Below are 13323 nucleotides of genomic sequence, written 5' to 3' on the forward strand. Positions count from 1 at the left end.
TAATTCATATTTGTAAAAGTAAAGAAAATTAAATGTGCAAAAATAAATTATTTGAAACTCATTAAAGCAAAATGAATATATAAAAGACTTATTCATCTGCAAGTTAAACGAGTAAAAATAAAATCACCAAATCAAAAGAACAGGATGCAAAATAGTTCAGTTTTACACAAATACAATGAACTGCAATAAAGAAGAATATCATCAGTTATTAAAAAAAGTGCAAATAATTAAAATTAGTGAATTAAAATGTATGCCTTAATAACAATAAAATAGTTTAAATGAAAACAAAGTCCACAGTTTCCCCTCTGATCTCTGCTTCACACCTGACATTTCTCTCCTCTCTGCCTGCTGCCTGCAGTCCACAGGGCGTGGCTACCACGTGATCTAACCAGGTAAACAGGGAGCCACCTTGGTACCTGCCTCTCTCATACACATCTGTTTTGACACAAATGGGACTCCACAGCTACCCTGTTGTTTGTTTGTTTTACCTGTGTCCCAGGTTGACATACCTGGAGGTGGACCTCCGTACTTCCTCTGCCCGTTCTCCTGCACCATGTTGTAGCCCGTCTTATCGATCAGGGACAGCAGAGCCATCTCTTTAGCACAGATCACCTTTAAGTCCTCCTCCATCACCAGCGGCCTCGCCTCTTCACCCGAGTCCGTGTCCACGTCTCCCTCCCTGGGATCCTCTGTCCGACAAACAGCTGGGTTACCTGCCAGCTCAGGTGAGACTGCAACACTCATAAATTGAACCCGAGGATAATGTGAACTTTTAGTGTCTTATAATTTATTTTACTCTTTTGAAAATATTATATCTGTGCTTTTTGCCTGTTTTCTAAGTCACGGTTTTCGTATATAACCTAAAACCGCTATAAAAGCTAAACTAGCTTTTGTTTGCTTTTGTAGTTTATTTTTCACACTTTCAAGCATTCACTTCACATCTTAACGCCAAACAGCAACATTTAACACTAATATTATCTTTCTAAACTGCTGGTGTGTAGCTAACTTTATTAGTTTAAAGCTTAAAAGCAACCAACGATCCGCTGCTAACTCAGCAAGCCGTCATGCTAGCAGCTCCGTGATATAACTTAAACTTTCTCTTCTTCCGACCGTTTTTTAAACCATGATAATGAAACTTTATTTTGGGTCGGATAAAATCTTACCGCTTCTTTCCAGCGCCATTTCCTGTCACAGTGAAATAAAACCCTCCCGTTCCCGGACGATGCTGCGCTTTTCATCAACGATTCACCGAGAAAAGAGGCCGGGCCAACCTGACACCTGTGAGTGACATGAAGCTGGCCTCCCGTCAGCCAATCACAACGTTCCTCTGTGAAGGCGGGGCAACAGAAATGAAATTAATAAAAAAAAAAAATCTAATAAAACAAAATAAAATCTTAAAGTATGACCCTGAACTTTGGAAATTAAATAAAATAAATAATAATAATAATGATAATTAATTAATTAACATACCCCTCCAAAAATCTAAATGTGATTTTATTTACATTAAATAACCCAAATAAATCATAACACCAATGAAACGAAATAGGAGCAATAAAAAATAACAAAATACATAATAAAGTGTAAACGAAGCATGTGTAAAATAATTTTGGAATAATTTTGTAATAAAAACAAAAAATAATAAAATGACACAAAACCATATAGTCATCATGTTATGTTAATAAATTTGCTTTTTAATGGTTGAACTAAAATTGTGATTAAAGCAGATCTACACTTGAAGTAACCTGAAAAAGACAAAGAGACTGAAGTCTGCTGAATTAAAATAAAAGTTTATTTAATATAAGATTTGAACATACAAGAAATAAGGGAAACTTATTTTTCTTGTTCTCCTTGACTCCAAACATTTTTTCTCTTGTTGATGACTCAGATTAAAAGTCTGTAAAAATGCCAGGACTCAACACTTATTGAACTTTAAATATTTTATTGAATTTTCCTTTTTGAATGTTTTGTTGTTCAGGGGGCAAATTTCTTTAAGTTTGAATGGCCAGTTTTTCTTCATGAGGCCATCCAGATGAGGAAAGGCAGTATAACAGCCAGTAGCACAGAGCACAGACTCACAGCTTGCAGGTAAAGCACCAAACACAGTGCCAGCACTGCCGCTGCCTTGGCAACACGCTGACTCAGTAGCAGCTTCCTCATCGTCTTACAGAACTGATAAGGAGAAGAAGAAGAAAGGCAATAATGTAAAACCATCTATTATAGTGATGGTAATTTAAAAGCCTTAGCTCAAATCATCTCAAACTGATTTCTCGAACATGACGATGAGTTCGCTGAATTGAAATGGCCTCAACAGTCACCGGATCTATTTGGGACCTTTGGGAAGTAGTAGAACTGCTCATCATGGATGCTCAGCTGACAAATGTTCAGCAACTGTGTGACGACATCATGTCAATATGGACCCAAACCTCAGAGGAATGTTTCCAGCACCTTATTTAATCTGGACCACTAAGAATTAAGATGGCTCTGAAGGCAAAAAGGAGGCCCAACCCAGTACTAGCAAGTTATACCTAATAAATTGGCCAGTGAGTGTGTGTATGTTCTTTTGGACTGCAGTGCAGAGCACTGTGTTTCCACTAGATGGAGTAGTTGCACAGTAATCTGGTTTTCATGGTTCTACATTTGTAGACAATCACTTCTGAAACAAGTGAAAACCATCAACAACACAAGCTTTTGTGCTTGTTTATCAGCTGACTGATACATTGTCTAATCTTAAAGGTACTGACATGCTACCACGCAGCTGTCTTTAATGACAACTTTCACTTTTTTTACATGTCTTCTATCCAAATGACGTTCTTTAAGCAGCTTTGCACTTTTTCAATTTCACTTTAATTGCCACACTCGTCTTCCTCCAGTTCATGCACTGCAGGACAAGCATCTTTGTTTACTGCCTTCTTTCACGATTATGGTACATGCTTTTAATCACACGCTGCAATCAGACGGCCTCGGAACAATGCTGCAACAACAAAAGAGCTTTCACTCAGGGCCTGTTGCTGCAACAGGGAGGCTTAACCCTATTAAAGAGGCTGGTCTGATCTGTGGTCAGTGTTAATCTGCAGCAGGAAACAACTGCTTCGCAGCTGAAGTGTAGGAAAGAAGCATGATCTGATGTGTGTTCAGTGTTGGAGGAGCTGTTTGCTGTTCTTTCAGAGATTCTGAGCCTTAAGGTCAAAGTTTGGGTGAGAAGTTTTTACATGAGGATAGATTGTCCGATGGATATTTAAATGCATTCACTGATATGCTGTCGAGTGGCGCCCCCAAATGAGGAATGTCACTCACTGGTATTGCAGACTGAAACCGACTGAAAGCAGCAGGTTAGCAATCTGTCTGCTTTTATAAAGTGCAATTATTTGCCAACCAGGAGGATGCAGGTAATCCAAATTGTGGATTACAGGTCTCCTGTGCAATTGCCTTGCCATTAAAAAAGGCCCCCAAGATTATAGATGTTGGTGAACAGCTGGTTGACCAGATTGGTTGCTAAATATGAAGAAATTCAATGAAATTGCTCATTTCCCCTGATCACAAGGAGGTTCCTGTCCTGTTCTTGCTTTACTGTGACTGAGCTGTTAATGACAGTCAGTTATCTTCATAGTTTAATCATCAAAAGCGCTCCAACTGGTATTTCAGCAGCTTAACTTCTTAATTCCATTTTTCATTTCCTAAGTCAGGAGCAGGATTTGAACCCATGCCGCCCACTGAGGAGTTGGACCTTGAATGTTGAATTTTGTGGCATTTACCCATCCAGAGAAGAACAAGTGGTGCCATTACAGCTGCTTTCAGTGCTTCCACATAAACTGAGGAGAACTACAACAAAAAGTTGAGCTTTCTATCAGCTATAAAAGACAAACTGACGACAGTCCTGTAGTTTCAAAATGTGATTTTAAGATGCATTGATCTATTAATAAGAAAAAAACATTATCATCTCTAAGATCACCTGAAATGTCTGGAAGCTCATGACGGTGCCGTATCGGCAGTACATGACAAAGTGTTCACAGTTGTACCACAGCAGGCTGTAGGGCACTTCTCCCTGCAGCTTCTCTGCCCTTATGGCCACCTCCTCCCCTTTCAGCACTGCATGGCTTAATACCTGCACACAGAAGAGAGCAGCCTGCATGTTGAAGTATGTTTGGGCAAGATCCCAAACCCCAGGTTGCCCCTGTGTGGGTGTGTGTTTGAATGTTTGATAAAATGCTCAAGCACAGGAAAAAAGTGTTTGTATGACTGGGTGAATAGGACTTGTAGTAGAAAAGCACTTTGAGGTCTCAGTAGTAGCAGAACAGTGATTTAAGTGCTCGATTATAGTAGGAAAGTGCTTTATATTCACAACTGTAGTAAAAAGGCACTTAATATTGGTAGAAAAGCGCTATATAAATACAAGAGTATTTACCATAACCCCACGTTGCCTGCAGCCGTTGCCACATCTATAATCCCTTCAGATTAACATTTATTTAGAAGGTTAATTCCCAGTTTGGTGGCCAGAAACATTTGAAAGGAAACACCGTGTTCTCTCTTTTTCTCAGTTTAAAGCTATAAGAGGTGTTGTTTCACAGGCAAGTGTTTCTCTTTTTACTCACTAATTAGGATTAACCCAGGAGTGGGTTCATGTATATTAAGCCCACAGTCTAGCATAAAAATAGTATAAAAAGTCCTTAAATGTAACTTTATGATATCTCATACCAATAAAGTGCCTTTGGGTGTATTACTATTTAGACTAAGGACTTATCAATAATAGAATAATGTGTTAAGTACTCTAATTATAAGATGTTAAAGAAGTTAAAGTGTTAGATTTGTTTTGTCCTGATTTCACCTTGTCCATAGGGTTGACCCGTATGTCTGCTCCATAGGCAAAGTCCTCTACTGAGTCCACCCTCACACTGCCACACTGCAGACACAAGACACGAGTTAGATCTCATTTACAACTGATTCTTTACCTGCTGTCATTTGTTATGAGAGAAAAAGCTGTTGCACATTAAACCAGATGCTCAGCTGCTGCATCACTTGGTGTACCTTAGCCAGTACTCCCAGTAAGAGTCTGGTGTTGGAGACCATCTGTCTGATCCGATACTGATCACTGGAGATGACGGGCATGATGTCTGGGATGAAATGAGCTACTCTGTGGAAAGGAAAGGAGTCAGGAAAAATAAATGGAAAGTGTGAGACATTGATGAGAAAGGAAGGAAAAACGCTGAAATCAGCAACATTTTCACTTTTTTTGAAACAGAATTGAAACCTTTGAAGTGTTTCACTGATATTCTAGCTGTCTGTCACCCTTACCTGCCTCCGCCCAGGTAAATCCCAAAGTGTATGAACAGAGTCCTGGGAACCTCCAGCAGGTCTCCTCTGGTGAATATCATGTCATATTTACTCTTCCTCCTCTCCGCTCCATGACACTCCAGCTCCTCTTCATTCTCCTTCTCTTTCTTCTTCTCCGCCGGTGGCTCGATTCCCGAGGCTGAGATAAAAAGCAGACCGAGAAGCGGCAGGGGAAACATGTCGAGAGGAGACCAAGGGGAAAGTGGAGCTGTCTGCGGTGAGGTTTTGTTCTGCTGGTGGGTGGGGCAGAGAGGGGATTAGAAACTGCTGGGAACCTTTAAGAGCTTTTTTGAGCAGCACACTCTACAGTCACATTTTACATTGTTGACGTTGATCTCTAACAACATTTTAGAGTCTTTAATGTGATCAAAGATCCTTGCCTTGGTCACAAATAAACTTTTAAAATCTTAATGCAGAATCTCAAATTTGATTTGAAACATATTAGAATCTCACCATCTGTCAGATAATATAAGCTGCAGCCATTGTTTCCATGTACTTGTAGTTTCCACATGTCACCAACAGATGGAGGTAACAGTGTACCAATCCATAGAAGACTACATTTATAATGAGAAACATGAGAAGCATTGTATGAAGCAAAACAGTTGGTACGATTCTAACAAGCTTGAAAGTGGATATTTAGTGTGACCACCTTTATTCTTCAAACAGCCTGAATGCTCTCTTGTAATTTCTTTAAGTAGTCCTCAGGAATAGTTCTCCAGACTTCCTGAAGGACATTCAAAGCTCTTCTTTGGATGCTGCCTGCCTTTCGTTCTGTTCTCTGTCAAAATGATCCCACGCTGCTTCACTAACGTTGAGGTCTGGACTCTGGGGAGGCCGATCCATGACTGATAGTGTTTCATTGTGTGTTTTTGTATCCAGGTATGCTTTTACTGCACCGGCAGTGAGTGTGTTTGGGATCATTGCCGTGCTGAAAAATGAAGCTGCTGCCAATCAGATGCTTTGCAGATGGTATTGCACGGTGGATCATACATTTTTATGTTGGACGTTACTTTTCTGCATTCATCATTTCATTAAAATCTCCAACGGCACTGAAATGCAGCCCCAAATGTTTCAGTGTTAAATCTCTTCACTTTGTCAGGTCTTCACATTTGATTGGTGAAAATCATTAACAAGACTTAAAAATTCTAACAAAAGGAAAGTAGTTTTTCAAACTTTCACATCCTTGACTGACAGAAGAAACTCGGAGACTCCAACAAGGGTGGAACTGACGATGTGGTTATGTGGCTGATAAGGAATACAAGATATCTGTTTGCCTTCATTTCCTTTATTTACATATAAAACACAGCACATTGTTACAAAGAGGTAAAAAATAATTCTGTACAAAAGCTTGTGACTGTTAGGAAACAATCAGGTCATGTAGACTATCTACAGACATTTACACATGAGCTTCACCTGGTTACAGTACTAAAAGGAACATTCAAATGTAGGGAAATTAAATGACTGACTTTAGTGTTTCATGTCTTTTAAGACGGTCAAGATGGAAAGCAGAGTTAAATTTTTTTTTCAAGTCAATAAACCCTTCAGAACCATATGTATGGTCTCAATAGAAAAATAAATAAGTCATCTTTGGTTCCTTTACCAGCACGACCTTTCACCTTGAGACATCATTAGTCAACCAAATTGCGTTGGAGGCACAACGTTTTTGAGTTTTGGTGAATTTTGAGCCTGTTGCTAACTCTGTTAACTACCCATCTCCATTTTTTCCTTAAAAAAAAAAAAAAAAAAGAAACAAACTGAAAAAAAATAAAAAGCAAATCACTTTCTGTGCAGCAGAAAAAAGCTACCAGATGGTGAAGTACAATTTTAAAAAGTTTTTTGAAAAGTTAAAATGTTTGCAGAAGACTACGTCCACACTGTTGGTCTTCCAATATGGCTGCTCAGTGAGCTCTGAACCAGCGGTAAGGCTTGACAGTAAGTGCAGCTGCAGGCGGCTCTTAGCTCGCCATCCACAGGGTGAAGGGGATGAGGAAGGCTGGCAGGGCAGTGCTGACGGATATTCCCATATAAGCCATGGAAAGGAGCCCTAGCAGTGCCGTCAGCATGGCGTTACGCTGGTCCCGGATCAGCAACTTCAGCCACTCGCAAAACTGGAGATAGAGGAGTAAAACGGGCACAAAATTAATTATGATTATATTAATAGAGCAGCTGAAGAGCTTTAAATGTGACGAGACAAATATAAACTCAGGATTAATTTTATTTCTCAGTGAACAGAGAGTAAAAACCCCCAAATAAAATCAACGTGACACAGTTTTTAAAACCAGGGCAACTCCCCAAAACACTCAGCAGTTTTCCAAGGTGTAAAGCAGGTAGGCTGGTTGGTCTCTAGGCCGTATTTTTTTTTAATTTATACCCAGTGATTCACTTAATACACAGATAAAACTATTAGACACAGAATAAGTTCACCCTATTCTCTCCTCCAAAAACTACCCAAAAAGCTCAAATCAAAGAGCTTTTTATGGTCGATACAAATGAAGTAAAGCACCAGTCTCAAGACTTTCTCTAAGCCGACCTCTTGTAGGAGAATAACGACCATAATTGACCTGATGTTTATTTTAGTGAGGGGCCCTCAGAGGTCCTTTTAAGAGCTTCTGTTGGCCCCTAGCCCCCCCCCCCCCGTAATGAACCTGTAGAGGCAGACTCTGAGGCTGCAGACAGGTCTGATGTTTAGGTTAGAGATTACAGGAAGTGAAACTCGATCAGGGGAAAGTTTCTCTGCTGCAAGAGAGAAACCAGTCTGTTCTTCATTCCTGCTGCGTTTAGCTTCAGTTTCATTATAAGATAGGATAATATTGTATATACAGCAAGAATTTTCATTTTGTATGTGTGTGCAGAAATGGATATACATATATTTTTTTTAATGTACAAGAAAATAAACTTTTAAATGTATTTTTTCCTTTGTTTCTTTTAGCTGAGGAGCATGTACAGCTTCCTACCACTAGAGGTCTCCCTTCTGCACATCTGTGCAAGACAGCGCCCCCTGTGACGTTAACTGGTTTGCCTTTTTTTTTTACATGTACAGGTCCTTCTCAAAAAATTAGCATATTGTGATAAAGTTCATTATTTCCTGTAATGTACTGATAAACATTAGACTTTCATATATTTTAGATTCATTACACACAACTGAAGTAGTTCAAGCCTTTCATTGTTTTAATATTGATGATTTGGGCATACATAACTCATGAAAACCCAAAATTCCTGTCTCAAAAAATTAGCATATCATGAAAAGGTTCTCTAAACGAGCTATTAACCTAACCATCTGAATCAATGAATTAACTCTAAACACCTGCAAAAGATTCCTGAGGCTTTTAAAAACTCCCAGCCTGGTTCATTACTCAAAACTGCAATCATGGGTAAGACTGCCGACCTGACTGCTGTCCAGAAGGCCATCATTGACACCCTCAAGCAAGAGGGTAAGACAGAAAGAAATTTCTGAACGAATAGACTGTTCCCAGAGTGCTGTATCAAGGCACCTCAGTGGGAAGTCTGTGGGAAGGAAAATGTGTGGCAGAAAACGCTGCACAACGAGAAGAGGTGACCGGACCCTGAGGAAGATTGTGGAGAAGGACCGATTCCAGACCTTGGGGGACCTGCGGAAGCAGTGGACTGAGTCTGGAGTAGAAACATCCAGAGCCACCGTGTACAGGTGTGTGCAGGAAATGGGCTACAGGTGCCGCATTCCCCAGGTCAAGCCACTTTTGAACCAGAAACAGCAGCAGAAGCGCCTGACCTGGGCTACAGAGAAGCAGCACTGGACTGTTGCTCAGTGGTCCAAAGTACTTTTGTCGGATGAAAGCAACTTTTGCATGTCATTCGGAAATCAAGGTGCCAGAGTCTGGAGGAAGACTGGGGAGAGGGAAATGCCAAAATGCCTGAAGTCCAGTGTCAAGTACCCACAGTCAGTGATGGTCTGGGGTGCCATGTCAGCTGCCGGTGTTGGTCCACTGTGTTTTATCAAGGGCAGGGTCAATGCAGCTAGCTATCAGGACATTTTGGAGCACTTCATGCTTCCATCTGCTGAAACGCTTTATGGAGATGAAGATTTCATTTTTCAGCACGACCTGGCACCTGCTCACAGTGCCAAAACCACTGGTAAATGGTTTACTGACCATGGTATTACTGTGCTCAATTGGCCTGCCAACTCTCCTGACCTGAACCCCATAGAGAATCTGTGGGATATTGTGAAGAGAAAGTTGAGAGATGCAAGACCCAACACTCTGGATGAGCTTAAGGCCGCTATCGAAGCATCCTGGGCCTCCATAACACCTCAGCAGTGCCACAGGCTGATTGCCTCCATGCCACGCCGCATTGAAGCAGTCATTTCTGCAAAAGGATTCCTGACCAAGTATTGAGTGCATAGCTGAACATAATTATTTGAAGGTTGACTTTTTTTGTATTAAAAACACTTTTCTTTTATTGGTCGGATGAAATATGCTAATTTTTTGAGATAGGAATTTTGGGTTTTCATGAGTTATGTATCAATATTAAAACAATGAAAGGCTTGAACTACTTCAGTTGTGTGTAATGAATCTAAAATAAATGAAAGTCTAATGTTTATCAGTACATTACAGGAAATAATGAACTTTATCACAATATGCTAATTTTTTGAGAAGGACCTGTAGGTCAAGTGCATCAGGCCCAAGTTCCACAGTCCTACAGACTGCTTGCCAACCACTGGTCGCTAGGGAAACTGTGTATATACTTTAACGGGGTTGGTGGAGTGAAAGTGGTCGTAAACATGTATTTGGTGGTGCACTAAAAACATCCTCGCAATTGATTTGGTCGCTAACTGATAGCTGCGTTCACCTGTAGTTTGTGTGAAAGATGCCGAGTTGTTATGACTCACCAAGCAGTAGTGACACTGTGATAACGCAAACTGCAAATCAGGAATCATTGACCTTCAAAGTAATAGCTGCCTTTTTTTACATGTGTGTGGGTTTTAGCAGTAAGCCACAACTTTTACTGAGGGCGAATGTTCTGTTTTTTGAGTCACACTTTTTTAAAGATTCACTAAAGCTCAGAGTGTAAAATGTGAGTGTTTGCAGACAAGTCGCTGTATTTAACGCAAACTATTGATCACCATGACAACCTTCCTCTAATGACCAATGCAATCACAAGGAAGTTGTTGGTGCAGCGCCCTTCAGCAACCTAGGGACCGTTTCATTGTGGGGCCTTTACCTTAGAATATAAAGCACCTTGAGGAGACTATATAGATAAAATGAATCAAACTGAATAGACTGGAGGTTCCCAGGCGGTCGCTGACCGGTCTCTAGGTGTGACTGAGGCACTGCTTAAACACGAACAAACAAAAACAACAGACAAATACAATGTTTGCTGAGTCATCCTAGCTAGCAAGTAAACTGTTAGCTAAAAATAGCTTTGGTGCTCAAATAATAATAATAAATGATATTCCTGAGTGTTAAATACTCAATATATTACTTATCTGTCAGGTTTTTTTTTTTTTTTTACTTTTTTACTTTTTTGTGCTTTTATGTCAAATGTAATGAACATTTCACTTCGAACTTTTTACTTTGAACTTAGATGTTCAGAGGAACTGGTGAAAATGGTGTAACATGCTAATAATCTGTTTTCTCATTAGCATTTCTTATTAGCACGGAGCATAAAGTAAAGCTGAGGCTGACTGGAGTGTCTCTAGTTTTTCAGATATTTGGACAAAACCCAAAAGGACGGCGCCAATCTGAACCCAAACAGCCTCAAACAGAGTTGCTTCTGTGATGCCTAACCACAATCTGAATTAACCACAGAGAGGTTAGCTTTCTGACGTGCAGGAGCCTCTGCTGCATCATCATCATCATCATCAGAGCGTACCAGCCCAGACTCTGCTGCTGCCTTTTGGTTTCTGGCAGGCGACTCTGGTCTGAATGCAGCTCTTGTTCTCAGGACTTTTCCAAGGAGTGACCCAGATTTTCCTTTTCTGCTCAGAAGCACCTTCACATTCACTTGGAAACAGAGGCAGAGAGCTGTAAATGTTGTTTTTAATGTCTGAAAATGAAGACTTAAAGCTCATGAATAAATCAGTGCGGTGAACAGAGTTAGCTGTACAAAGAGGAAACACCCCCCCACCCCCCACCCCACACACACACACACTTTGGATGTGTTTTTATCGGTGATTATTGCTATTATGGCTTCTTTCCACTCCTCTCTTCTACCCTCTGTAGAACTTTTAAAGATCTGTGGACAGGAAATAAGATGCAGCCAGACTAGAGCATGGCAGAACACAGCGAGCTGGTTCTATAGCAATAATAATAACTAACCACTGACTGTGTTTGTGAACCTAAGCTGCAAACGATGCTGTGATCCTGTTTGCTGTGATTCTTTTTATTTTTAGGCTACTTAAGTGATAAAAGCTGCTATATTAAAGTAATGTCATTGCATTTAATCAATAATAATAATGTCATGTAGGTAACTATTTACTTTCAGTGTGTTTCACTGTGAAAACTGTTGTAATATTACTTCTCAATCAGTCTAAACAGATGTCAAACATGCGGTTCGTGGTCTAGAGCCAGCCTGGCAAAGGGTCCAATCTGGCCCAGTGGATGGCTTTGAAAAGATGTAAAAACTGAAAAGGATGAAAATGTTTAATGACACCAGAGTTTGAGCTGTGAATGTCACCTGAGCCCGAGGTCTGAGTCTGTGTCACGTTTTCTGCCAGCACCCACAGCCATCTGCACCAAACTAGGTAACAGATAAAGAGTTAATATTCAGATTTTTTGTGGCGCCACATTTAAAAATCCAGCCTCAAGTTCACAAACCATCTACACATTCAAAATCTAATGACTGCTGTAAAAGGAAAGGAAAACAGGGCTTTGTTTACAGCCTTTTAAACACGCTTGGATGCACCTCAACCACACATTCAAATAAAACGTTGAGAATAAATAAAGATTTGCAGCAGGACAAACTGTTTCTGCTTACCGTGGAAAAAGTGTATCACTGTGAAGCATCAGTGCAGCCCTGTCACAGTAAACGCTCTAATGTTGTGCCAAAAATTAAACTTAAATTGTCATAAATGACTTGTTGGCCTATAATCTGTTAAAATGTGTCAGACACATCTGTCATACATGATACGGAGTCACTCTGAGTGTCAGTGACACCAAAAATGTGTTTTTCAAGAGCGATCTGGCAAAGAGGGCAGCAGAACTTATGGCAAATATAACTTTAAAGTTCTGTAAACAAACTTCAAGTGTCAAAAAGGCCAGTTTTTTTTATAATGGAAATACAACGACACATAAACAGAGCAGGTTCTGCTTCATAGATTCTGTTCACTGCGGTGTGTTTACCATCAGGAGAGATGTTAGACATAAAACACACGCCGGGTCGGTCTTGGGCTCGGGCTCACCTTGTCGGTCTGCAGGCTCTGCGCGGTGCCGTAGCGGCAGTAGGTGACGAAGTGCTCGCAGTTGTTCCATAGCAGGCTGTATGTGACGGTGCCCACCAGCCGCTCCGCCCGCAGCGCCACCTCCTCCCCGGCCAGCGGGCTCTTGCGCACCGAGCGGTCCATGGCGTTCAGCAGGATCCCGGCGCCGTATGCGAAGTCCTCCACAGAGTCCACGCGCACGCTGGCGCGCTTTGCGATGACCCCGAGCAGCAGCCGCGTGTTGGTCACCATCTCCTCGATCTGGCGGCTGTCGGCGGTCAGCGCCGGGAGGATGTCCGGGATGAGGTGCGCCACCCGGTCGTCGCCCAGGTAGATGCCAAAGTGGGTGAAGAGAGTCCGGGGAACCTCCAGCAGGTCTCCCCGCTGGAACCGGTGAGAGGCTGAGGCGGGCTGCGGCGGTGAGTCCTCCCGGTCACAGCGCTTGCTGGTGGGCGGTGGCTCTGCGCACTCTACGCCCAGAGGAGGCAGCAGGCTGGAGAGCTTGATGTGCGCGAGGAGGAAGAGCTTCTCCAGGAGGAAGGTGAGCGTGTCCAGCATGGTGAGGCTGCAGTAAACCGGTCTGTGATCACTGATCTGCTTCT

General features: G+C 41.4%; 3 protein-coding genes across 4 annotated transcripts in view; all 3 read right to left on the reverse strand.

Annotated features, from left to right (window-relative positions):
- Window positions 1-744, reverse strand: part of rbm46 (RNA binding motif protein 46) — a 30773-nt gene extending 30029 nt beyond the window's left edge. Inside the window, exon 1 of the mRNA XM_063468836.1 lies at window positions 510-744. Within this exon, the coding sequence (XP_063324906.1) occupies window positions 510-744 (235 nt within the window). The remainder of the gene's footprint in view (window positions 1-509) is intronic.
- Window positions 745-1919: 1175 nt separating this feature from the next.
- LOC134617441 (lecithin retinol acyltransferase-like) lies at window positions 1920-5545 on the reverse strand. The gene is made up of 5 exons (XM_063462689.1): window positions 5290-5545; window positions 5023-5128; window positions 4823-4897; window positions 3950-4102; window positions 1920-2169 (listed from the first exon to the last, which is right to left on the reverse strand). The coding sequence occupies exons 1-5, from the start codon at window positions 5505-5507 to the stop codon at window positions 2014-2016; spliced, it is 708 nt and encodes a 235-aa protein (XP_063318759.1). The 5' UTR covers window positions 5508-5545; the 3' UTR covers window positions 1920-2013.
- Window positions 5546-6622: 1077 nt separating this feature from the next.
- LOC134617452 (lecithin retinol acyltransferase-like) lies at window positions 6623-13323 on the reverse strand. 2 transcript variants are annotated; one of them, XM_063462701.1, is made up of 2 exons: window positions 12704-13323; window positions 6623-7436 (listed from the first exon to the last, which is right to left on the reverse strand). In XM_063462701.1, the coding sequence occupies exons 1-2, from the start codon at window positions 13277-13279 to the stop codon at window positions 7284-7286; spliced, it is 729 nt and encodes a 242-aa protein (XP_063318771.1). In that variant the 5' UTR covers window positions 13280-13323; the 3' UTR covers window positions 6623-7283. The 2 variants fall into 2 exon arrangements, with proteins under 2 accessions (XP_063318771.1, XP_063318779.1); XM_063462709.1 differs by lacking the exon at window positions 6623-7436 and adding an exon at window positions 11980-12042.

The sequence above is a fragment of the Pelmatolapia mariae genome, linkage group LG3_W (genome assembly GCF_036321145.2).
Source record: "Pelmatolapia mariae isolate MD_Pm_ZW linkage group LG3_W, Pm_UMD_F_2, whole genome shotgun sequence".
Classification (NCBI taxonomy): domain Eukaryota; kingdom Metazoa; phylum Chordata; class Actinopteri; order Cichliformes; family Cichlidae; genus Pelmatolapia; species Pelmatolapia mariae.

Coding starts and splice junctions, on each gene's coding strand:
- LOC134617441 (XM_063462689.1), bottom strand. CDS start 5,507: ATGTTTCCCCTGCCGCTTCTCGGTCTGCTTTTTATCTCAGCCTCGGGA. Junction 5,129..5,289: donor ATTTACCTGGGCGGAGGCAG/GTAAGGGTGACA, acceptor TCCTTTCCACAG/AGTAGCTCATTTCATCCCAG. Junction 4,103..4,822: donor GGGTCAACCCTATGGACAAG/GTGAAATCAGGA, acceptor TTCTGTGTGCAG/GTATTAAGCCATGCAGTGCT.
- LOC134617452 (XM_063462701.1), bottom strand. CDS start 13,279: ATGCTGGACACGCTCACCTTCCTCCTGGAGAAGCTCTTCCTCCTCGCG. Junction 7,437..12,703: donor AGAGCCTGCAGACCGACAAG/GTGAGCCCGAGC, acceptor CTCTATCTCCAG/TTTTGCGAGTGGCTGAAGTT.